This window comes from Furipterus horrens, unplaced genomic scaffold (assembly GCF_987537825.1).
Source record: "Furipterus horrens unplaced genomic scaffold, mFurHor1.1.pri manual_scaffold_8, whole genome shotgun sequence".
Classification (NCBI taxonomy): Eukaryota; Metazoa; Chordata; class Mammalia; order Chiroptera; family Furipteridae; genus Furipterus; species Furipterus horrens.
In genome coordinates this window covers 7,671,341-7,696,182 of record NW_028327178.1, presented here as the reverse complement: position 1 = coordinate 7,696,182, position 24,842 = coordinate 7,671,341, and the positions used below count along the sequence as shown (strand labels likewise).

Here is a 24,842-nt window from a genome sequence, read left to right as displayed (position 1 = left end):
AAGATGCTCACAGGCTTGACAGATATGCTTACGTATGGCAAATGCATAGGGGAAGAAGTGAAGGCTATGCTAAATGAAACGAAGGAAAATCCACACAAAACCAGTGGTGAAGGGAAGGAAACTGGGGTTCAAACCAAAGACTTGGAACATAAGAAAGAAAAAAAGTCAACCAGTACAGAATGTGGAAATGAGAATTGAAAAAAATGAGGAGAGGCTTAGGAACCTCTGGGACAACTTTAAACGTGCCAACATCCAAATCATAGGGGTACCAGAAGGAGAAGAGGAAGAGCAGGAAATGGAAAGCTTATGTAAAAAAATAATGAAGGAAAACTTCCCTAATTTGGCAAAGGAAATAGACATATAAGTCCAGGAAGCACAGAGAGTCCCAAACAAGCTAGACCCAAGGAGGATCACACCAGGACACATCATAATTAAAACACCGAAGTTTCAAGATAAAGAGAGAATCTTAAAAACAGCAAAAGAAAAGCAGAGAATTACCTACAAAGGGGTGCCTATAAGACTATTAGCTGATTTCTCAAAAAAACTTTGCAAGCAAGAAGGGACTGCCAAGAAGTATTCCATGTGATGAAAAGGAAGGACCTACAACCAAGATTACTCAATCCAGCAAAGCTATTGTTTAGAATGGAAGGACAGATAAAGTGCTTTTCAGACAAGGTAAAGCTGAAGGAGTTCATAATCACCAAGCCATTAGTGTACGAAATGTCAAAGGACTTATTTAAGAAAAAGAAGATCAAAACTATGAACACTAAAATGACAACAAACTTACAACTCTCAACAACTGAATCTAAAAAATGAAAACAAAATCCAACTAAGGAAACCAGAATAGGAACAGAATCATAGGTATGAGGATCATTTGTAGGGTTATCAGCTGGGAGGGGGGTGGGGGAGAAATGGGGAAACGGTGCAGGGATTAAGCAGCATAATTGGTTGGTACAAAAGAGACAGGGGGAAGTTAAGAATAATATAGGGAAGGGTGAAGCTAAAGAACTTATATGCACAACCCATGGACATGAACTAAGGGGCGGTGGGTTGGTGAAGGGAAGGGGGTTACTGGGCGGAGGGAAGCAAAGAGAGAAAGAAATTGGGACTACTGTAACAACAAAATCAATCAAATATACTTTAAAAAAAAAACCTCAACATTAAAAACAAATAATCCAATCAGAAAAGGAGCAAAGAAACGAAGAGATGTTTCCAGGAAGAGCATATGCAGATGGCAGGTGAGCAGGTGCGCCATATCATTAACTGCTAGAGAAATGCAAAACGTCACTACGCACCTGTGAGAACGGCTACAATAAAAAACAGCGACACCGCCAAATGCTGGTGAGACCGGTGAGGATGCAGAGAAGCAGGTCACGTGTGCGCTGCTGGCGGAGTGCGGCGTGGTACAGCCATCCTCAAAAGACACTTTAGCAGTTTTTAAAAAAACCACAAAAACCTAAACTGCACATGGAATTACCATATGACCCCCAAACCAGCCACTTACCCCAGAGAAATGAAAACTTATATTTACACGAAGGCTCGTACATCCATATTTATAGCAGCTTTATTTGTGATACCTACAAACTCTAAACAGCCCAGATATTTTTCAACCTGTGAATGGTTAAGCGCTTGGGGGTGTATCCATCCCATGGGCAAAGCTCAGGAATAAAAAGGAATGAAATATTGATAAACACAGCAGCTTGGTGGAACTCCAGAGGAACACTGAGTGAAATGATGGCAATCCTCAAAGATTATGTACTACGTGATTCTGTTTATTTGACATCACTGAAATGACAGAGCTATCGAAATGGAGAACAGAGTAGTAGCTGCCAGTGTTTAAGGAGGAAGCTAAGGTGGACTGAGTGTAGTCTTAAAAGAAGAACATAAGGAATCTTTGGGGTGGTATCTTGACTTTGATAATGTTGATAGCCTGGTTGTGACATCGTACTATAGTTTTACAAGGTATTACCATTGTGAGAAACTACGTAAAGGATACACCAGATTTCAGCATTATTTCTTACAACGGCATGTGAATAAACCTACCATTATCTCAAAATGCAAAGTTTTTTTTTAAATAAACTTTTAAAATAAACACTATTATTGATGTATAACTTACAAACAGCAAGATGCTCAAATCAGGCACTTTAATCCGTTTTGACCGATTTAACTCATAACCCTGCCAAGAAATGAAAGATTTCTATTGCTCTAGAAAGTTCTCCCCGCAAGAGGAATAACCACTGTTTTGAGTTTTGTTACCATACGTACTTGCCTATGTAGTTATCGGTCCTTCTTTGGGGGGGGGGGGCTTGCCTGGCTTCATTGACTCAGTGTAGACCCCGTATTGCCATGTGTATTAATAGTTTGCTCCTGTTTAATGCTGTGTAATGTTCCGATGTATGGACACACCTCTGTTTGTTTACACTTTCTCCTCTTGGTGGATAGCTAATGGTTAACTGTCATGTTTAAAACTACTATTAACATACTTGTCCAAGGCTTATTGTGGGCATGTTTTCATTTCTGTTGGATAAATACTTTGGAGAGGACTTGTCAGATCACAGGGTAGGTATATGTTTAACTGGCTGAGAGTCTGGCACTTTCCCCGAAGTGGGTGTAACATCTGCATTCCCACCAGCTGTGTAGGAGGGTCCTGGCAGCTCCTTGTTTTGGTCAACACGTGGTATAGTCAATCTTTCTTATTTACTCATTCTGGTGGGTGTGAAGTGGTATGTCTTTGCGTTTTAATTTGCATTTCTCTGATGACTAATGATGTTGAGCACTTGGTTATGTGTTTCTTGGCCATTTATGCATCATCTTTAGTGAGGTGCTTGTACAAATATTTTGCCTAGTTATTTAACTCTAGCTTTGGGTTAGAGTTCTTTGTGTATTCTCCATGCAAACACTTTTTCAGGTATATGCATTGTGAATATTTCCCCCAAACTGTGGCTTGCCTAGTTTCTTAATAGTGGATTTTGATGAGACTTACAGATTTTTTAAAAGACCAGTTTTATGTTTCAGGTAGTGAATTCCTCTAGACTTTCTTGAAAAAATATTCCAATTGTACAGACTAAAGTATTGAGGTCTATCCAAGGCTTGAAGTATTCCTTTTTCTAGTCTTTAGAATTTATTATAGTTGAAAGACTCTTTCTGTGCCTTCTGGGAAATAAAACATAGTTGATTATTTTTCCTGGGTCTGTGCTTCACACTCCATTTGGTTACAACTGAGTCACGGTCAAGAGCTAAGTAGAAAGTTCCCTAAGCGTTGTTTTCAACTCTTGATTTTCACACGGCATGACTACTTTTGAAAGAATTGCTTTCAGTAATGGAAAATAAGAGTTATAAGGATTCATGTGAAAAAGTCCTGCCTTTTGGAAAACAGCCTGTCAGAAAATGGAACCTTTTGCCAGCTGGTTGTGGGAATTACAGTCCCAGGATTTGGGAGCCTGGGAGGTACACATCACAGCAGAATGTACTTGTCAGAACAGCGTTCACTTCATGTTACTGATCATGGGTGGATCCTCCTCCCCACGTGGCAGTCAGCGGGGAAGCCTTTGGTGTGTTCTCACTGAGGCCCCTGCCTGGTTTTCCAAGTTGGCAATTCAGACCTTCGTCTCTTGCCTCATCCCAGCCTGAAGTGCACCCTTTCCCCGCTGCTCAGTAAAAAGATGGCCAGTTTAGTTTAACATATGGTTTCTAAGTGCTTACTGAATGTCAGGCATTTAGCAAAAGCCCTAGCCTCTGCGCATGAGGAATGGGTGATTTAGACAAAACTTGAACTGTTATATGTGCAGATTTACTTACATATGTATCCACACTCCTCTGCCCTTGTGTCTGGGAAGGGCCGCCTGTCACCTGTGTGACGCTGGCTCTTCCTCGCTCACTGTGGCTCACCCCTTCTGTCACTCTGAGCAGCTTTCCCATCAGTTGTTCTCTCTCTTTCTCTAACAACAGCCACTCGGAGTCCATGTTATTCTTCCTTTCCTTTCAAAACCTTAGTGCCCAGCTCCACATCAAGCTGCCTTGTGGATTTCTCTTAATTCTGTATCTAGTTCAAACAAATGTTGGTAAATATGCCATATTCTCTCAAGAAAACACCAACTAAGTGGCGCTTTCAGATAAAATCCAGAATACCCAGTTCAGTGTCCACTTCAGATAAACAACGAATACTAGTTTTAGGCTAAATTCGTTCTAGACATAGTATGCATACACCCCTTACACAATTTGGGACCTACTTATACTATCACATTACTTATTGTTATCAGAAATCCAAATTTAACGGGGCACCCTGTAGTTTTACTTGCTACATTCGGCCACCCTACAAAGGGGAATGACATGCACAATGCTCGTGAGAACTTCAGAAAGTCACCATTGTCTGTCCGTCTCTCCCACGTGGAGCTGGTGCTCCGGAAGTGCTCTTTACCCTCACTCCCATCCAAGCTCCCAAGAGCAGCAACATCAGTCTAAACAGGCTCCTCTTGGTCCAGTTCTGTCTTAGTTTTTAAAATTTTTTTAAATTCAGAGGTTCTCACTTCCACCGAGAATCTTTTGCTCCTTCATTTTGTACCCACCCCACCCCCATTATTTCCATTAAAACCTCAGAGGTAGTCCTGGCTCACTGTTCCTGTGACATCCTTCCTCTGGGGAGACAGGGAGAGAAAAGGGCTGTCAGGACATATCCATCATTGCTTTCCCCTAAAGTTGCTGATAAAATAAATCTCCCACTTTGCTGTCTTATGGCCCAACTTCACTTCGTCAGTGTGTTCTCTGATGCGTCCGTGTAGCCTGGGGTCTCAGAGCGCCATCCACGCAGTGCCTGCCACGCTCCCCTGAGCTCTCGTAGTTCTTCTTGTTACTTGAAGGTTCTGTCCCCTCCCTTAACTTCCGATGAAGGCCATCGAGTATGGGTGGTGCTACTGGTACCTTGGCCAAGAAGTGGGAGTAGTTGGGGGCAGAGATCCAGCCTCTACTCCCCTCTCTAGCCCATCCTCACCATTCTAGGCTGTGAGGCCCAATAAAGAACATTTTTTTTCAGTCCTCACTGAGGACATGCTTATTGATTTTACAGACAGAGGAAGGGAAAAGAGAAAGGGAGGGAGAGAGAGAGAGAGAGAGAAACATTGATGTGAGGAACAATAATTGGCTGCCCCCTTGCATGTGCCCTGACTGGGGATGAAACCTACAACCCAGGTATGTGCCCTGACCAGGAATCGAACCTGCAACCTTTTAGTGTATAAGACAATGCTCCAACAAAATGAGCTACCTGGCCAGGGCAAGAATAATTCTTACCTCACCTCAGCTGAATTCTGAATAAATTTGGTAAGATGATGAATTTAGGCCAACAAAGAACAAAATATTTATGACAGATAAAGATTGGTTAAGAGTTAGGTATGAGCCAACAATGGATTTTCTATTTCTGGTTCTCAGATTAGACAGACATCCAACTGAGTCACAGGGATTGCTGGGCTCTCTGTGGGGCTCCCCTGGGAAAACCTAGGGCAGAGGAAACAGGCCACCATGGGAGCTTCCTTTGGACAGCTAGTGCCCACATTAGGACACTGGAAGGCAGCTCCTCTGCCAGGCTCACCAGCAGGCTATGACAGGGATGAGATGTGTTGGCCACCTCTTCTGAGCCACTTCAAATTCTGTCACCCCCACCTCTAGCTGCTAACAAGGCTACCCGTTCTGCACAAGCTCTAAATAATTTGTGCCCTTCAAGTGGACAGCGCCTCCTCTCACATCTTGCTTTTGGCTCCAGGGCTTCTCTGATGCCTCGGTGTGGGTTGTGCATGCTTGACATGCATATGCCTGCAACCCGAGTCACTACCTGTGGGGTCATCTGTGACCCTTGGGATGAAAGCCAGTAAGTAAAGGCTTCCCTCAGTTTTCCTCTGGGAGGACAGTTCTCAGATACATTTTATAAGGTTCTCCCAAAGGTCTATGGGATCGGGTACCAGTGGCCAACTTATAACAATCATTGCCTAGGTTTCCCTGTTTCCTTATTCCACTCCTCTTTTTCTTCTAATTCCTGAGACAATTTCCCAAATAAATTACATGCATGCAAGACTTTGCGTAGGGCTAAAACTCTAGGCAGGGGTTGGGGGAGGGAAGGGGAAGTGAATGAGAGAGTAAAGAGTCAAACAGTGTTATATAATGGTGTCCTTCTACCTGGAAAGAAAAACCCAATGAGCTCAAGAGCTGCCCTTCTGACACGGAAAGTAACAGGGGTACAATCCTGACCAAGGAGGAAGGAAACCTCCTTTTTTTAAAAAATTCCATTTTATTTTATTTTTTTGTTTGTTTCTTTTGTATGTATTTATTTATTTGTTTGTTTGTTTGTTTAGTTATTTTCAGAGAGAGGGGAAAGGAGAAAGAGAGGGGGAGAAACATCACTGTGTGGTTGCCTCTCACTCGTGCCCCCAACTGGGGACGTGATGTGCAACCTAGTCATGTGCCCTGACTGGGAATCGAACCAGCAACACTTGGTTCGCAGGCCGACGCTCAATCCACTGAGCCACAGCAGCCAGGGGAAACCTCCTTTGATCATCCCAGTTCTTAGATGGCATGAAAGCTAAGAAAACCAGTCCCATTCTTATTGGCTGTCAAGGGAGAAGAAAACAAGATGAAAAGGTGAGGACTGGCACTCAGCGTGGATCTGAGGCCTCTGAGCCACGGAAACCCCCAGCGGGGATCAGTTTACTCGAGAAAATGCTCTGAGGAGAAAGCAACTGGGCAGCTTTGGGACGCCTTGCCTTCTCGTTCTGTGTGGCTGGTTGCAACTCTTTTTACAGGAACTTTATGGACACAGGAGACCTTAGAGCCATCGTTTTAAACCTAACTTTTGTAGCCCCTGTGTCTTGTAGAATGGTTTAATTTGTCTAAGGGAGGACACCTGGCATGCTGAGGATGAAGAGAAAAATCGCTGGCATAAAGGACGTCCTGATACCCTAAGAGCAGGGCACGCAGCTGCCATAGCTTGCATCGGGTCAGTGGAACTGACCAGGGGGGCTGGGCCACGGCCACGTGGACGAGAGTGGTCTCTGGGGAGAGAGGCGGTCACACGGTGCCGATTCGGGCTGCTGCACACTCCAAACGTTTGCTGTCTCCAGCTTTCATCCCTACCCCTCATCTATAACCGTATTTACCCAGCCCTGAATCATAGCTCTGAACCCCCTTAGGCAGGTAGGGGTGGCTTGTTGCTTCCACCAAGCTTTTAAATGTGAACCACAGAATCTCTCCAGCTGAGGTCATTCTTCTGCTCTTTTTATGGGTTGGGAGTTACCCGCCGGACGGTTGCCGAAGTTCCACATAAAAACATATGCTTCACACAGGAGAGCTCAGGAGATCTTGGGACGAACATGCCTCAGGCCAGCAAGGACTTCCTGGCCAGACTGTCTCCTATGGAGTAGCTCTGGATATTGCATGTGGATGCAGGCAACCCCCCGAAGTTGGAATATGGCACTGCCCACTTGAACACAGTCAGTCACTCTTTTAAGAAAGCTGTGTTGTCTTGAATAGAGGTTAGGCTTGGCAGTGCTCCCCCTCTAGCAGAGCAGAAAATGTTTAAGAAGTGGCGCTTCCCCAGAAACCACTGGCCATGCTGAGAGTCTCAGGGATTCAGAGCAGCTCTGGTGACATTGAGAGAGGCCTCCTCTCCGGGCTGAGCTCACCGCCCAGCAGGTGTGGAGCTGAATCACTAAGGACACAAGTGGAAAGGGAGGGGCAAAAAGGAAAGGCTTTATATTTCTTCTCCAGGGACGCGGCTTCAAGCTCACCTACAAAACTGTCCACTTCACCACCAGACAGCCACAAAGGTAAAGAGAAGTATCTGCCTGCTTTATGGTTTCAGCTGAGCTTGTTGTCAAAGGGGGACAGAGAAGGGCAGGATAATATGGCTTTTGGACAGGGGCTGTGATGAGCCAAATGAGGGGCAGCTTATTCTTTAATCAAGTGTGGTTTGCCAACACCTTATTATACCTGTGTACTCTAGTACTAATTGGATTAAAATTCCTTCCCCATTTCTTCCTTCCACAGATGTTTAGTGAGTGGCAAGCCAGGGCTGGTCTAGATGCCAAAATAAAGCATAAAAACCAAAGCCCTTGCTTTAATGGAGGTTGTATTCTAGAGGGAGCGGGGAATCAGACAATAAGTACATTTATAGTATATAACATACACTATAATATATATATATCATTTATTTATATTTATATACAGAGAAGGAAAACTCTGACTCCAAAAAACCTCCGCTGCCTTGCGGCATACCTCTTCAGGGGAAAGGCTAAGGGAGTAAACCCCGACAGAAAATCCGGAGCCGGAGTCCCTAAGGCGGTTTGACGTTGTAGTCAACACCGGCAACTCCTGCGGCGCACCTGAAGCCAAGCTGTATTGACTCCGTCTTTCCCTTGGACCCTTCAGCTGCGAAGAGAGGGGGGGTCTGCTGCATGGGCAACAGCAGACCCTCCATATCACCCTGCCCAGGCTCTGTAGCTTCAGTAGAAGCTACACCATCGTCTCTCGAGACGGACGGATGCCGACGATATTTATATAAACACATGTATATAATATATGGCAAATAAATAAGTAAAATATGTATATATAATATATATAGGGCAAATAAGTAAATATGTTTATTTATATTGATATAAAACACATGTGTATACGTACATAATATATATAAATTGGGGAATGGAGTGAAGTATAACTGGAGGGATGTGGTCAGTGAAAGCTTTACTGATGGGATGCTACTGAGCAGAGAGCTCAATGAACAGCTGGAGTGAGCTGTTTGGATATCTTTGGGAACAGCATCCCAGGAAAGAGCGAGAAAGAATGTGCAAAGGCCCTGAGGTGGAATCTGCTTGACATGTTGAAGGAGTGCAGGGAGGTGAAATGGCTAGAACAGAGGGAACTGGTGGGAGCCTGGATGGAGATGAGACTCAGAGGTTGCAGGGACCAGATCACGAAGGACCTTGGTCCCAGAAAGGAGTCTGGCTTCTGCTCCAAGAGACAGGGAAGCCACTGGAGTTTTTGAGCAGAGGCCATAAGCAGTTCTACAGTTAGTACATCACTAACTGGTATTTTAAACTACCACTCTGTCTTTTCTAGACAAATACAATGGAGGAGAGTAAGGACTAAAGTAGGAAATGAGTGAGAAGACCATTTCAATTATTCATGAGAGGGATGCTGGTAGCTTTGACCAGGGTGGTAATTGGAGAGGGAGAAATGGGTAAATGGTGAGCACTTCTGAAGACAGAGAAAACAGGATTGCTTGATTGGTGGAATGTGCTGTGAAGGAGAAAGTGTTTAAGGACGATCCCATGGTTTTTGGCCTGAGCACGGGGGCACAATGGAGCTCTCATCTACAAAGACCAGGCTGGCCACTCGGGGTGCAGGCTGGGGAGAGGGTCAGGAAGTCACGCGCCTGCTTCTGGACTTGTTTAACGTGAGACGCACATTAGACACTCAAGCAGAGGTGCTGAGTAGGCAGTTAGATCTGTGCACCTGGGCACGGTGGCTCTTAGGGCAGGGAGGTGAAACGGCTAGAATTCAGGGGCAATATACATTTGGGAGCTAACCACCAATCAGTGAGGCTTAAAGCTTGAGGTCGAATAAAATCACCTGTCTGTGTCTAAAGAGAGAAGAGGCCCAAGATTTAAGATCCTGCTAAGGGGAGTGAGAAGGAGTAGCCGGGTGAGGCAGATGGGGCTCCAAGAAAGAACGATGACCTGGAAGTAAAGGAAGAAAGTGTTTGATGGTGATGAAGTCTTACAGAGACGGATTGGCACCTCTCTCAGGACAAGAGCCTGCTCAGTAAGCCTGAGCGGTGCCCTATGGTTAGGGGTGCTCAGTAAGTGTGTGTGGGAGTATGACCAGCCCTTCCTTCCCAACAAGCCACTTCCTTAGATGACACATAGTCCAGCACCATGTTTTTCTCTCTCACGTCTTCTTCTTCTGTTCCTCTATCTTCACTGACGTCATGGCTGTGGCCAGGACGGAGGGCTTGGGGCTTCTTCTCGTGGTGTGACCTATTCCCCATTATTGCCTTAGTTCCATGGAGGGCAAGGAAATGAGCAGAGAAATTTGCCCAGGTTTGCTTTACTGATTCTCACCTTGTTTGCTCACGAACGACCAGACTGGAAGTGTTCTTTCCTTGTAAAGGTGGGCAGTCTAGTGGGAAAGTATGTCATGGGGCGGAACCTTTGTAGCTCAAGAATTTTTCTGTACAGATTCCGGGATGAGGAGTGTCATAAAACATGTAAATTCCTAGCACAAAGATCTAATTCCTTCTGCTCTTTTGCTCCAGAACAATTGAGGATCACTTTTAAATGTACACAAATGATAGCTTTGAAGTATTGGTTGAACGGAATAGGAAATCTTCCATTCCTTAGAATCTAAAACAACTGTGAATTCCCCTCTCTAGCATTTACTAATATCTTTTGTTTTTTACTTTATTTTTATTGTTGACACTATAACAGGTGTCCCCATGATCCTCCTCTTTGCCCACCTCCACCCTTCATTAATTTTTAAAAAATCTTACAAAGTCGTGTGCTCAGGCAACTTTAATTCATGAAATGTAACAACTGAACTCCATGTGTTATCTGTACCTCCAGGTGATATGCTGAGCTATTTTCCCTTGTGTCCTCAGGTAGTGTGGGGCATAAAATGGATTCCCTCAGCGCAGCAAATGTTGAATTTTGCCTTGATGTGTTCAAAGAGCTGAACAATAACAACGTGGGGGATAACATCTTCTTTTCTCCCTTGAGTTTGCTTTACGCTCTCAGTATGATCCTCCTTGGTGCCAGAGGACACAGCGCGGAACAGATGGAAAAGGTAAGAAATGCCCCAGGGATGTCCCAGAGCCTGGAAGTCTCACCTGCGCCCCTATGGGGCAGCCCAGGTACATCTTAACACTGAGACAACTGCCATCTTGTGCAAGAACACACTTGGGCAAATCATATTTCTTAAAAGTGGATAATGGCTTAAGAAATGTAACACATTATAATGAAAATAACACAATACATGCAATACAACGTCTCTTCCTTAAGTCAAAGTTTTCACACATGCATTTCCATGATTACTTTTAGAGTTCATCCTCTCAGTGATTTAGTAAACATGACAGGGAGCACATGTGTGGTGCTATTCTTGCTCTTTAGAAGTCTAAGTTATCATGAAATTTAATTACACTTTACCAATGACCAAGCTTAAAAAATATTAATTAGTTTTTTTGAATATCGTAACTACCTTGTGTGGCAAGTAGTTATTACTACCCGTACTTCACAGCTGGGGAAACCGAGACTAAGAAAGAAAGGATGACTTTTCGGGTTACACAGGCTGATCACTGACTTTCCATATATAGGTGATACATATGGAGATCCTGGAGGACTGTTACTTTACAGCTCCCAGGACATTTGCACATCCTATTACTCTCTGTCATTTATTGCTTTATTCCACATTTTGATGCATTTGCATGCATTTTTTTGCATTTAAAGTAGGTATTGTGCTGGGAACCCACGTAATGTGTTATGTGACCCTGGACAGATTCTATTATAGTGAGTGGCCTGAGAAAGGTCGGAGAGGAGAGAAGAGTCTAGTGCGTGGCAGCGTTGTCCCTGGATCCTCGTGGACAATGGTCCCGGGCACTTGGCTTAATCTCTCTTTGGCTCCATTACCCCAACAGGAAATGGGGGTAATAGTAACTGCTCACAAAGTTGTTGGGAGGGTTAAGTAAGGAATGTAAAGGCTTGGTTCAAGACTTGGAATATAACATCATTAAATGTTAGTGATGACATTGGTCTTTATCTGAAATAGAAAAACAGGTACTTGTAACTGTTAACTTCTATAGACTGTGTGTTGTTTTTGATGCCAACTGATTCTTCTTTCTCTTTCTAGGTACTTCACTTCAATCATATTGCAGAATCCTTAAAGGCCAAGTTTCAGGATTCAGCTGAGGTATGATAACATCACTGCTGAGCTGCCAAACGTTTTTTTAACGTAAGAGCACCAAGAAATAATGGTGCAAAGGTTAAGAGGCAGAGCCCCTCCTTGTCCCTAAAAAGGGCTTGCAATGTCCCTGTTAATTGCTACAGCCTATAGAGTTAATGACCATAGTAATAACGTCCCCAGATTTCACCATATGATTTATTGTCACCCTTACGCAAACTTTTCTGTTCTTTTACATACTGTGTTCCATGTTGAGCCTGCCAGCCTCATCCGTGAAGTTACACTTTTCAGATCCGTGAGGGCACTGAGAAAGGATACTGAGGCTTTGCTACATAATTAGATGCTGGGAAAACAGGGCTTGATGCTGCCCGGCCCACCTGTTCCTACTTCCTTCTGGCAGCAGGATTCCTTTTAACATAGGATTTATGCAGAACTCCCACGTGACAGTAGTTGAGTGTTTGACTGTGATTGACTGAGAAGATACATAAGAGTGTACAGATTCACAGAATACTTGCTTCACAGAACCCAATTTATCGTTAGGAGATTAAAGACGATAGTTTGGAAATCTTTGCTTTAGAGAACATAGGCAGAAGCCCTCTAATGGTCATGTATTCAGATGCACCAAAGCTCTGTGCTTAGTCAGATTGCTCCTGTACGGGACACATGGGTGTGGAAGGCCAGTTCAGTGAAGAGCTGAAGAGCTTGATTAAATGGTCACAGAAAAGGGAGGTTTTGAAAGGAGTGTGATGGGGAAGAGAAATGGTTCTATAGGTACAAAGGCAGCAAAACAAAACAAAACAAAACAAAACAGAATTTGGATTATTGCCCCGAGGCTAGGATCTCTTTATTTACGATAACTTCTGCTTTTGAATTAAAACATCGGGGCTGACAAGTGCGTGTGTGTTTTGCAATAGCTTACAGCTCTGCCCACAATCTGTAACCAGAGTCACAGGATGCAGATTATTGTGCTAGAGGAAATTAAAGACGGAAAATGTTTTCAACCCTTCAACTCCTCCTTGTTGTCACCTTATTTATAACTCTCCAATGGCAAGAAATCAAGAAACTGAACCCTCCATTCTTTGTTTGCTGTGCTTTAGTGTGGCCAAGTTGGAGGGATTCACTCCGAGTTTGGAGTCTTACTCTCTCAAGTCAACCGGCCAGACTCTAACTACACTCTCAGCATCGCCAACAGACTCTATGGGGCACAGGCAGTGGCATTCCACCAGGTAAGTCTGCCTGGGATGGTGGCCAACAGCTTTCTTGGCATCCTCTGAACTTAGATTCAAGAGTGTGAAGAGTCACATGACATGTATCTTTAAGAGATTAAATTTGAGCCAAGTTAGAGTTTTAGTGAAATGGTGTCACCAATCCCCCATTTAGAGTTGTGACATATCGCATACAAACTTTACTTCTGCAAAATCACCGAAGCTGGCCAAGAACCAAACTCAAAGACGAAGCACAAAACAAGGCAGGTAAGAATGATCACTGATGGGTCAGAAGAAAAACAAAATTTGTTTCTTATCTCTTCTTCAAAAAAGTCCTAAATGGCAGAATATTGAGAATTAGTGGATAGGGCACTGGACTGGGAGCCAAGAAGTCTGCGTTCTATTCTCATTTAGACACATGACTTCAGGCAAGACACTGATCTTTAAAAGGAGAGGATTAGACCAAGTTGTCTTTGGCTACAAAATGCTAACACTATTTATGTCATTCCCCAACTGTATTGGAATGTAAAGTTTTATTGAGTTTACTATGTGTCAACCACTCTACACCGTACATTATAAACATTAGCTTATATAATCCTTACATAGTCTTAAGATATAGGTACAACATCGTCATTTTTCCACAACTGTGAAGCAGATCCTGAAAAGTCAAGTTGACAAAGGTCACAGAGATAATTAAGTAACAAAGCTGGAATTTTATCCCTGTCCAAATCCATTTTCCTGTTTTTCATTGTTACATCATCTTGCTCTGATGCTAGCTTCAGTGAATGGCCTTTGTGTGACCAGTGTTATTTGAATGCCAGCTGCATGAAGCAGTTTTGAATTTCTAATGTTCTTCTTTAGCCTGAAGGTGGCTTGTACTTGGCAGGGTTTTGATTGTCAGAATGTTTTGAGGTTGGGATGGCCCGCCCTGGTACTACAGATATTTCAGAGGTATTTCCTTCCACTGCCTAAAGGGTATAGAGAGTATTTTATGGAGCATGCTGGAAGTGGTGGGGATTCACAATGGTGATCCTTGGAGTTGGACTACTCTCATTCCTTTGTCTCCCCAAACAGCGATCTGGATGTAATAGTAGACAAATGTCAGTTTGGGATAAAGATGATTGCATCTGTCCCTGCAGTGAGAAGCTCCACACCAGTATTATGAAGATTGTCATGATCTAGGTCATAAGATATTATGATGTCTAGAAAAAGTCCCATCTTGTGGGCTCTGGGGAGTCACTTAAGCCCGATCCAGCTACAGTGGGACCCAGCTCAGGATAAGAATCACTACAAGGCCCAGATTTTGCTCTAAGTTAAACTCTCTGTTTATTCTACATTTGATTTAGGCACAAGAGAACCCAGTTAAGCAAATGACAAGCATGGTGCCAGGCAGCCCTTTCATACCTGCCATATTTCTAAGTCTTATATCACCCTAGGTGTTCATGGGGGGCATTGAATCCTGCTGGACAATAGAGGCATGTCTCCAAGGTCTCAAGAATGGAATTGCAAGCAGTTCCATTTGGGCCTATGTAGATTTGGCAGTGGGACATTCCCAGGTCCAGGAATCAAGGGCCCTGGGTCGTGATCAGTGGTGGCCAATTGGGGAGTGAGAATTTGGTTAAAAGAGAGAGTTAGGTTCTTTACCCTGAAGTTGCATGTTACTTTTTATTTGGATAATGCATGTGAAAAAACTAGTGTATCCTTAAGGTATTTTTGTGCACATTTTCCATAAAGTTGAAAAAATGTCAATGTCTACCTCAGAGAATATTATTATTATTAATTTTATCCTCACCTGAGGACATGTTATTGATTTTTAGAGAGGGGAAGAGAGGGAGAGAGAGAAAGAGAGAAAACCATCAATGTAAGAGAGAAACATCTATCGGTTGCCTCACGTATGCACCCCAACCAAGGACAAACCCGCAACCTAGGTATGTGTCCTGGCTGGGAATCAAATCCATGACCTTTTAGTTTATGGGATGATGCTCCAACCGACTGAGCCACACTGGCCAGGGCAGAGCATATTATTATTAATTTTATCTGTGGTGGCTTGTGAGGAAATAGAAATATACCACGTGGAGACCTAGTCTTCTGTTAGACCACAGAAAGCAAACCATTTAATCCCTCTTGTTCTCAATCTTCCTATCGGGCACCTTAGAGCAGTAACTTCCATTTGTTGTGTCCTTTGAAGAGGAAAGAGGAGGGACAGACAATGCTGCAATTTGTCATTTAGCTTTGAACGTTTTAGAACTAAGAATGCCCACGATATGACAGACGCAGCAACCAAAATTTTCTGAATACTCTTTTGGTAAAGTTCTTCAATTTGCATCCATGTTTTTGCATGGATTCTGCTTCCTTTCAGGTGTGTGCATGAGTTGCTTTTGTCTGTTACGATTTTAGACTACACCGAGCTGGAGGTGTTTGTCTTCCTGACATTATTTTTGTGTTGTTATGCAGTAGTCTTTTTCTTTTACAGCAATATTTAAGCTGTTCTGAGAAATTGTATCAAGCCAGGCTGCAAGCTGTTGATTTTCAACAGTCTCCCGAAGAAACGAGGCAAACTATTAATGCGTGGGTCGAAAGTAAAACGAATGGTAAGGACAAGTCACCTATGTGTCTCCAAACCTATTTCGCGCTGTCTTGATAAACTCCCTGAGTCACTGCTAACGAGGAAGCAAGGTGAAGTCTGGAAGCTGACACACAGATTAACAATGGAGGAAATGGGGGGCTATTTTGGAATATTCCTGATAATAATTTATCCTAAATGATGCAGACAAGTGTCTATGGGAATGAGAATAGCATGTCTACGTCACAGAGGTGTTACCATGCAATCTAACAGTAAATTGAATGAAATTTAAGTCTACCTGTCCCAATTTTAAAATAAACCCTATTTATTGTCAAATAATTTTTAAAATGGAACATTAACTATTCATACCAAAGGTGTGTTCATTTATTTTTAAAAAATCTAGTTAAGGAAAAAATTAAAGAAAAAAGAGAATAATACAATGAATCCTTTTTCCCACAGCACTCAGCTGCAATATTTATTACTTAAGGCCAATATTTTTTACTAAATCCATGCCTTTTTCCCACCACCCCCTTCAAAATATTTTGGGGCTCATCTCTGACATCATATTTTTTTTCTGTAGTTGTTTTGGTTTGTGCCTCTCAAAAATACAGGCTTAAAAAAAATATGACCTCTACACCATTATTACACCTAGAACATTAAAAAGTCATTTAATATTGAGAAATATTTAGTGAGTGTTTGTATTCTCCCAGTTGCCTCTCTTTTTTGTTTGAATCAGGTCCAAAATAAAGTTTCTACATTGTAATTGATGAATATGTTCCTTCAAGCATGATTATTTTAATGTATATTTTATTGATTATGTTGTTACAGTTGTTCCAATTTCTTTTCCCTTTGCTCCCCTTTGCCCAGTACCCCCTTCCCTCCAGCAATCCCACCCCCCTTAGTTCATGTCCATGGGTTATGCATATAAGTTCTTTGGCCTCACCCTTTCCTACATTATTCTTAACTTCCCCCTGTCTATTTTGTACCAACTGATTATGCTTCTTAATCCCTGCACCATTTCCCCATTTCTTCCCCTTCTCCCTCCTAACCGATAACTGTGCAAGTGATCCCCATACCTATGATTCTGTTCCTGTTCTGATTGTTTGCTTAGTTTGTTTTTGTTTTTATTTTTTAGATTCAGTTGTTGATAGTTGTGAGTTCATTGTCATTTTAATGTTCATAGTGTTGATTTTTTTTTTACTTAAATAAGTCCCTTTAACATTTCATATAATAATGGCTTGGTGATGATGAACTCCCTTAGCTTTACCTTGTCTGGGAAGCACTTCATCTGCCCTTCCATTCTAAATGATAGCTTTGCTGGATAGAGTAATCTTGGTTGTAGGTCCTTGCTTTTCATCACTGTGAATACTTCTTGCCAGTCCCTTCTTACCTGCAGAGTTTCTTTTGAGAAATCAGCTGACAGTCTTATAGACACCCCTTTGTAGGTAACTCTCTGCTCTTCTCTTGCTGCTTTTAAGATTCTCTTTTTATCTTTACCCTTTGACATTTTAATTATGACATGTCTTGGTGTGGTCCTCTTTGGGTTTAGCTTCTTTGGGACTCTCTGCTTCCTGGACTTGTATGTCTATTTCCTTAACCAAATTTGGGAAGTTTTTCTTCATTATTTTTTCACATAAGCTTTCAACTTTTTGCTCTTCCTCTTCTCCTTCTGGCACCCCTATGATTCACATGTTGGCCCGTTTAAAGTTGTCCCAGAAGTTCCTAAGCCTCTCCTCATTTTTTTCAATTCTTGTTTCCTCACTTTGTACTGGTTGACTGTTGTTTTCTTCCTTAAGTTCCAAATCATTGATTTGAATCCCAGTTTACTTCTCCTCACCAATGGTTTTGTGTGACTTTCCCTTCATTTCATTTAGCATAGCCTTCACTTCTTCCCCTATGCATTTGCCATACTTAAACATATCTGTTAAGTCTATGAGCATCTTTATCACAAGTGTTTCAAATGGCATTTGTTAGGTTGGTTATCTCCTTGTCTGTTAGGTTGGCTATCTCCTCGTTGCTTAGTTCTCCCACTGGAACCTTGATCCATTCCCCCTTTTGGGGCATACTTCTCTGTCTCCTCATCTTGACAGTCTCCTGTGTTTTTTGCCTCCACATCCCAGGTAGAGCTGTTGCTCCTGTTACGTTGTAAGGGGTGTGGCCTTAAGGATTTGTCAGTACAGGGCGACTGGTTTCACCATATTGTGGTTCTGTTTGTGGGGGAGGGTCCGAGAGGGAACAATGCTGCTTGCCCAGCACTTGCCCCTTTTCCAGGCACTTCTCCCACTTTGTGTGGGACTGGCACCCCTCTAGCTGCTGCCCTGGCTGTCGTTCCCAGAGTGGGTTGGTCTTCAGATGTTCTAGGACCATGGGGGCCCTTTAAACAAGCAGACTCTGCTGAGAGACTAGCAGTTTATTCCTCCACCCCAACCCCCACTGGTTTGCACAGTCAGAAGCAATGAGGCTTGATTTTCCCCAGCCCTGGGACCATGAGCTGTGTGATCTGGTCTGGTGCTGGGAGTGCTCCCCAGGTATCCCTCCTTCCTGACTTTTTAAAACGTGTGACTTTGCTTTCCCCTGGCCTACCACTGCTGCCACCACACTGCATCCTCTCCACCCTGGCTCCACCCTTCCTACCTGTCTGGATGAGTACTTCTTCTTTATATCTTTGTTTGTTGGACTTCCATGCAGCTTGATTGTCTCTAGTTTTGAGGTAGTTGTGTTCCTTCTTAGTTGTGGAGGGAGACACAGCGTGTTTGTTGAGGCCTCCTTCTTGGCCAGAAGTCACCTTCAAGCTTGATTTTTAAAAGTAAACTTCTTGATTGAAATATATGTATATTTAGAAAAGTCTACACATTGTATGTTCACTGTTCAGAGGTTCAGTGAATTATCATAAAAATGAATACCCAGTGTACCACCAGCCAGGTCAGGAAAAGAAGACATTTCTTGCTGGGAAGGGCAAGCCAAGGCCAGATTATTATTTCTTCTACCAGAAATAATCCCACCGCATTTCCAGATGTTGAGACTTCTCTGACTTCCCTTGCTACATATTAGTTCTGCCTATTTTAAAATTGCATCTAATTGGAATTGATGCTTTCTACTTAGGTCCATTATTTCATTAGGGGTTCTAAAGTTGCCATAGGCCAATTCTTGCATTTCATCTTTATTTATAAGCTGGAATATTTCTATATGAGAAACTTCTCATAAAATAGTTGGTTATCCTAAGTACAGTTCATTTGAGAAAAACAAAACAAAACAAAAAAGTGTTAGATTCTTTTTTTATCAACATGTTTTAAAAATAATGCTTTTTTCCCCCTAGTTTCCCCCAATGTAGCTGAGTTTTCTTTTTAAAGTATCATTATGAATCCATACATTTAAACATCTCAAAGATGTCTCAAGCTAGCAAAGCTCAAATTGCTCTGTTTAGCCAGGGGATACATCTTCCTATGGCTCCTGAGTTCTTTTGACCCGGCCCCTATAGAATATGATGGTGTCCTTGCATTCTGAATTGAACAGATGTTCCAGGCTTATCTTGTCCATTTTCTATCTCTGACCTAGACTTACCTACTTCTCCAAGGAACCTTGCATCCTTTTAATGTAAAATGATATTTAGAGATCATAAGCTGGGTATAAGAGTGCTCATTGCTACTGGCTTGATCATTGTTTTTAGTTCTTTTCAATGGCTACAGCTGGGAACTCATATATTTAGATGATATATATTTAGAAATTTTAAGTTCTTACTAATATCACCAATTCAAATTCAGACTCAGGATTTTTACTTAACACATCCTTCCATTTTATGCCTATTTCTCTTTTATTTCATGTCAAAAATTCCAGTTTTCAATGCCACCAATGTTATTGCACAATGACCTCAAACAACAATACACACAGTTTCAAAAATAACACTACTAACTAATAGCACAATCAACAATAGTAGCTGAAGATAGTTTTGCAGCTCTTTTCATCTTTAGGGTATATTCTACTAAATTACCATGTTGAATAAATCTCTCTGTGAGGTTATGCCACCGACTCATTGTGCCATTAATTTCTGAAGTCTTGAAACAATGATAATCATATTTTCTGAAATGGAAAAGAATTAGCTTTATTAATTAAAGAATTAAAATTATAATGAAATAAAAACAAGCCATTAAATTAGAGCTAATTGCATTTATGAAGACTATGTTAGTAATATCAACCACTAAGAGAAGATAATTACTTCTCTGAGTATAAAGACCATATTTCTAACACGTTTGTATCTATTATATCACTTAACAGTAATGAGCTCTCAAAAGTATCTTGTCAATTGATGGATGTTATTCAAGCTAAATAATAGGTGATAAGATTAAAATACGTATCCATTCAATTCTTTGAATTGTTAGAAAATGCCTGGAAAGTTCTACACATGTTTTAGATCTGTTAATTTACCAGTAGAGAAAATGTGCTTTGTCTCACACACCAGCTCTGACCCACTGCCAGCGTCTGCCTGCGAACTAACTCTGTGCTGAGAAAGAGTCTGAGGCTTAAACTAAGGTTACCTGGGAAAGCCCACGATGGAGTCACTCGGTTGTTAACTCTGTGATGGGAGGGGTTTTTGTGTCTTTCGTTTAGTGTTCTAGCCTCTGTTTAGTGTCCTAGCGCCTAGAACAGTGCCTGGCACAGAGAAGTCTCTTTAAAAACATTTAGCATAAATGAATAGGTTGATTAGTGTTGTCTGCCATGAGCATGCATTACGGATGCACATGCTGTGTACTCATTTAGAGTATTATTTTTATTTAATAATCCATTTGTACATTTACTTATCATATGTATATATAGAGAGAGACCACTTAATATCAGCTATTGTGACTATGTAACCATCGATCATTTATAAATTCAAATCCAAATATATTATCTATCCTTTTTTTATTACAAGGGAAAATTACAAACCTCTTTGCACAAGGCACAATCGACCCTTCTTCTATAATGGTCTTGGTGAATGCCATATATTTCAAGGGACAATGGCAAAATAAATTTCAGGAACAGGAGACGATTAAAACCCCCTTTCAGCTAAGTGAGGTATGTGTTTCGTTTTCTGATCGTTGACCAGTTTTGGAGACTGCAATCATTGTCTAAGGACAATTAGAAAGTTTCAGTGAAATTACTGGTCTTCGTTCCCCTAGGCTCCTTTGATTGTGTATTCTGTACATTTATTTTCCTTTTTCCTTACTAAGTGAGTGACCTTTCTCACAGGGCAGCTCAGTGGAGCCTTCAGCACTGGGATGCCCTGCAAGAGAAGAAAGCCTGTGGTTTTTCTGACTGTTCTCATATCTGTGTGTTCTTTCCATATGTGCTGTGCTTATCTCCTCTGGTGGCATAACACAGTTACATATTATTTTTTTCTTTAAAAGTCTCTAATGGGATTAAAGGTGATCCTACGATATCATTTTTTCATATAACTCATGTTATCGGGAATCCCTGGCTTTGTTTTGGGGAGGCATATATATTATTGTTTGTATTGCTACAGTTATTATTTGAACTACTCAGCCTCTAACAAGGACTTATTTTGAAATAAAAAATCATAACCTTTGCGGAGGAAAATAAATAATAATGGTGTATTTTGTAGTTTATAATTTACCGATGCATTTAGAATGTTAATGCAGGTGTTTATGTCATGCAAGAAACTCAGTACACATGTCTGTGGGCACACATATGTAACTACCATCTAATGACAACCTTTAAAAAACTAGGGGAAGAGCGTGATCGTGGACATGATGTATCAGACGGGCGTGTTTAAATTGGCCTTCGTAAAGGAGCCACAGATGCAGGTGCTGGAGGTGCCCTATGTGAACAACAAACTGAGCATGATTATCCTGCTGCCGGTGGACACAGCTACTCTAGAACAGGTATGCTAGCAGCAGAGGAAGCATGCATGCATGTGCACACACGTGCACACACGTGTGCAGCACTCCCCCAACACTGTGTGTATCCCATGACGTCAATACAGCTTGTCACCAATTCCATCATGCTTCCCGCTTAGTGGCATCGCCCCAGGGACTGTGAAAGGAAAGGGGGCCTCCTGGTCCTTGCCTTTAGGATAATGTATTTAAAGAAAACAGTATGTTTTTATATTGAAAAGTCACCTGGAGGCAAAAGTGCGGTGGTGTACAAGCATCCACACGCATTGGTCCTTGGACCCTTAGGGAACATCTTGGTAATGAAATGATGACGCCTCCAGCCCGCGGAAAACTGACGAAGCCATCTACCTCTCAGGAGCAGCTTTGGATCCGGAAGTAACATGCTTTTGGGGGCTGACCACCATTTTTAGCGTCCTGGTGCTGCGGGGAAATGAGAGCCACAGCCACCGAGGAGTGGTCACAGTGGTGGCGGTCAAAGCTGCCCGGCACGGGGCAGGCAAGTCCCTGATGCAGAGGGACCTCCCAGTGCTCGGCTGGCGCTACAGTTGCTAGGTGACAAGCCGAGTTTCTGGGCTCCGGCGGAAGCCGGCAGACACGAGGATGCTGTTCTCACCAGAGCAAAGGGCACGGTGCAGAGGCCTTAGAAGGATGAAGCAGCCAGATGGCTCCGTGCCCTGATGTCATAGGAACTTGGATGAGGGCACGAAAGGACACAAGGAAAAGATAAGGAGAGAAAGCACTGAGCTGCTATTGTCAGGATGATGAGAAGGTGTCCAAAAGTCTTCAACTCTTGTAAGAGAAGAAGAATGGGGTTTGACTTGCCAGCTTGGAGCTGTGGAGAGTTTCAAATGCCCAAGGACAGAAGTGGGAAGAGTTGGCAGAAACTTCTGGAACTGAGTGGAGCAGGAAAACTCAGGGCTGTGAGGCTGCTGACTTGCTAGGCAGAGGCACCCGGAGTTCAGCTTCAAGGGTTGGGACAGGAGGAGAGGACAGCCGAGTGGAACAGGGGGTCCCAGCGGCATAGAAATCTAGTGACCAATGAGTGCATAACAGAGTTTGCTGTTAAATGTTTCAGACGTGAGAACCGAGGAGAAAGTTTGAGTTCATTTGGGAAATGAGAACAAAATTGCAGAGTCATTAGAAAGCATTGAGGTCAAGTCTACACACTGAGAGAATTAATTAAGGCCAAGACGGTAGGATGCATATTGGACAAGTTCAATTATGAAATATCGATGAGAAATAGACCGCAGAAAAGGGAAGATGTGGATGAATGCAAGAATGCAAGATTTTTTTCTTTTTCAGATAAAACTTGAGCACAGTTTAAAGGTAGAAAAAAATTTAGTGGAATTGAATCATCCATGCTGAGGATTATACAGCAAACAGCAGTTAATGCAGAGGTGTGTGCTTGGCTTGCGTGGGCCCATCTGTGTTTTGTTTTTTAGGTAGAGAAGCAGCTGAATGTGAAGATGTTTTACAAGTGGACCAGCTCTTCCAACATGATGCAAAGAGAAGTTGACGTGCATTTGCCCCGCTTCAAACTGGAGATGAAGTATGAGCTGAATTCCCTGCTAAAATCCCTCGGGATGACGGATGTCTTCAACCAGATCACAGCTGATCTGTCTGGAATGTCATCAGCCAAGGGCCTGCATTTATCAAAGGTCATCCACAAGTCCTATGTGGATGTCAACGAAGAGGGCACAGAAGCAGCGGCGGCCACCGGGGACAACCTTGTCGTGAAAAGACTCCCCATCCGAGCTCAGTTCATGGCCAACCACCCTTTCCTGTTCTTCATAAGGCACACTGACACCAACACCATTCTCTTCTGTGGGAAGCTCGCCTCTCCCTAAGCACACGGGGTTGAACAGGGTTCAGAGCCACAGAGGAGGGGCAGGGACAAGGCTGTGGCTCAGAGCAGTTCACACCTCTCACACCTCTGTGGGTCTAGGATCTCTCCCAGCTTATTCCATGAGTCGATGAACCCTAAGATTATGGTAGCCATGGAAGAAGGCATAGTTACCCCCCCAAAAACTTTTCTGGCTCTCTTATCTCTGGGGCCTCATTTGAGTGCTGTCTGGGTGACATATTTGAGTCACTGAGGAAAATGTTAAAGGATTACATTTTCTTGACTTGTGTATATCTTCCAGTGAGCTCTTGGATAGGTGCTCTGCCTTTGGAAAACCAACTGATGAGCTTCCACGTTGGTTGGATTTTTAAATGTTATAATTTTCCTTGTCCATGTAAATATAACATTATGAATTTCAATTCAGAATTCTGTATTGACTCTAATAAATACACAGCATGCCTTAAGTTCTTTGAAGCCATTTTAGTGGAATTTTTGGTCAAAGTTTTATCAAGTCCTAAATTGAATAGACTGTCCTTTTATCTCTTCCCACTGGTGGCATGTGTTTCTCTATGTCAACAGAGAAAGCAGAGCTCAATGAGGCACCCAGCCCAGCGGAACCAGACACAAAAAAGGCACATAGACCTCCAGCCAAACACCAGATCTGCTACCCCAGAGTGAATAAGTTTAAAAGATTCTGGCCATTTCATTATTCATTGTACTCTGGTTCATTTCTTGCAGAAATATTTCCTGAGCACCTACTAAGTTCTAACACCATGTTCACCCATAGATATGCACAATGAAAAACAGAGAGTCTCAGTCTTTGTCTTCTTTAGCTTGTGTATCAGCAGAGAAGGCAGACTCTTGAATAGCAATGACAATGACTGCTGTGAGAAGTCTGTTACCAGCAAGAAGAAGCCATGAGGATGGAGTGATGGGGGTGGGGTGGGGTGGGTGTTCCTTTCAGTGATGAGCCCTGTAAGTCATTTCAGGGAGTGAGGGCTCTTTTTTGGAGGAAAGTGACTTGATCAGATTTGCATTCTGGAAAGACCACTTGGGCTTCCAAATGGCCATCTTCACGATGGGAAAGATGCATTATAAACTACATGAAATAAGTCACCAAAGAGCATTTTCCATGTCAATAATTCCTTCGGTAGGGTTGGGGTAGTTTAGGAACGGGGATAAAAAGCCTGTTCATGGTTTATTTTGGTTACACGTAGATAGCATCTTTGACAGTTTAGGTGTGACAGCGAAAGGCGCCATTAGGGTGCTTATTGGGTGATGGAATTGTCCAGTAATGTGGACATGAGTCAGAGTCACCCTCCACAGCTCCGATACATCTATGCCAAGAGTTCCCCAGTCTGGTTCCCAAGCACCTTTGGCCGTCAATGTTGAAAAGATCCTTTGTTAAG

General features: G+C 42.6%; 1 protein-coding gene across 2 annotated transcripts; it reads left to right on the top strand.

Moving 5' to 3' along the window:
• Window positions 1–10,636: 10,636 nt before the first annotated feature.
• On the top strand, window positions 10,637–24,221 carry SERPINB11 (serpin family B member 11). 2 transcript variants are annotated; one of them, XM_090285408.1, is made up of 7 exons: window positions 10,637–10,821; window positions 11,881–11,940; window positions 13,029–13,157; window positions 15,610–15,727; window positions 20,609–20,751; window positions 21,423–21,578; window positions 23,033–24,221. In XM_090285408.1, exons 1-7 carry the CDS (start codon window positions 10,654–10,656, stop codon window positions 23,435–23,437), a joined length of 1,179 nt encoding a protein of 392 aa, XP_090141534.1. In that variant the 5' UTR covers window positions 10,637–10,653; the 3' UTR covers window positions 23,438–24,221. The 2 variants fall into 2 exon arrangements, with proteins under 2 accessions (XP_090141534.1, XP_090141533.1); XM_090285407.1 differs by lacking the exons at window positions 10,637–10,821; window positions 11,881–11,940; window positions 13,029–13,157; window positions 20,609–20,751 and having other exon boundaries at window positions 15,642–15,727.
• Window positions 24,222–24,842: the final 621 nt, after the last annotated feature.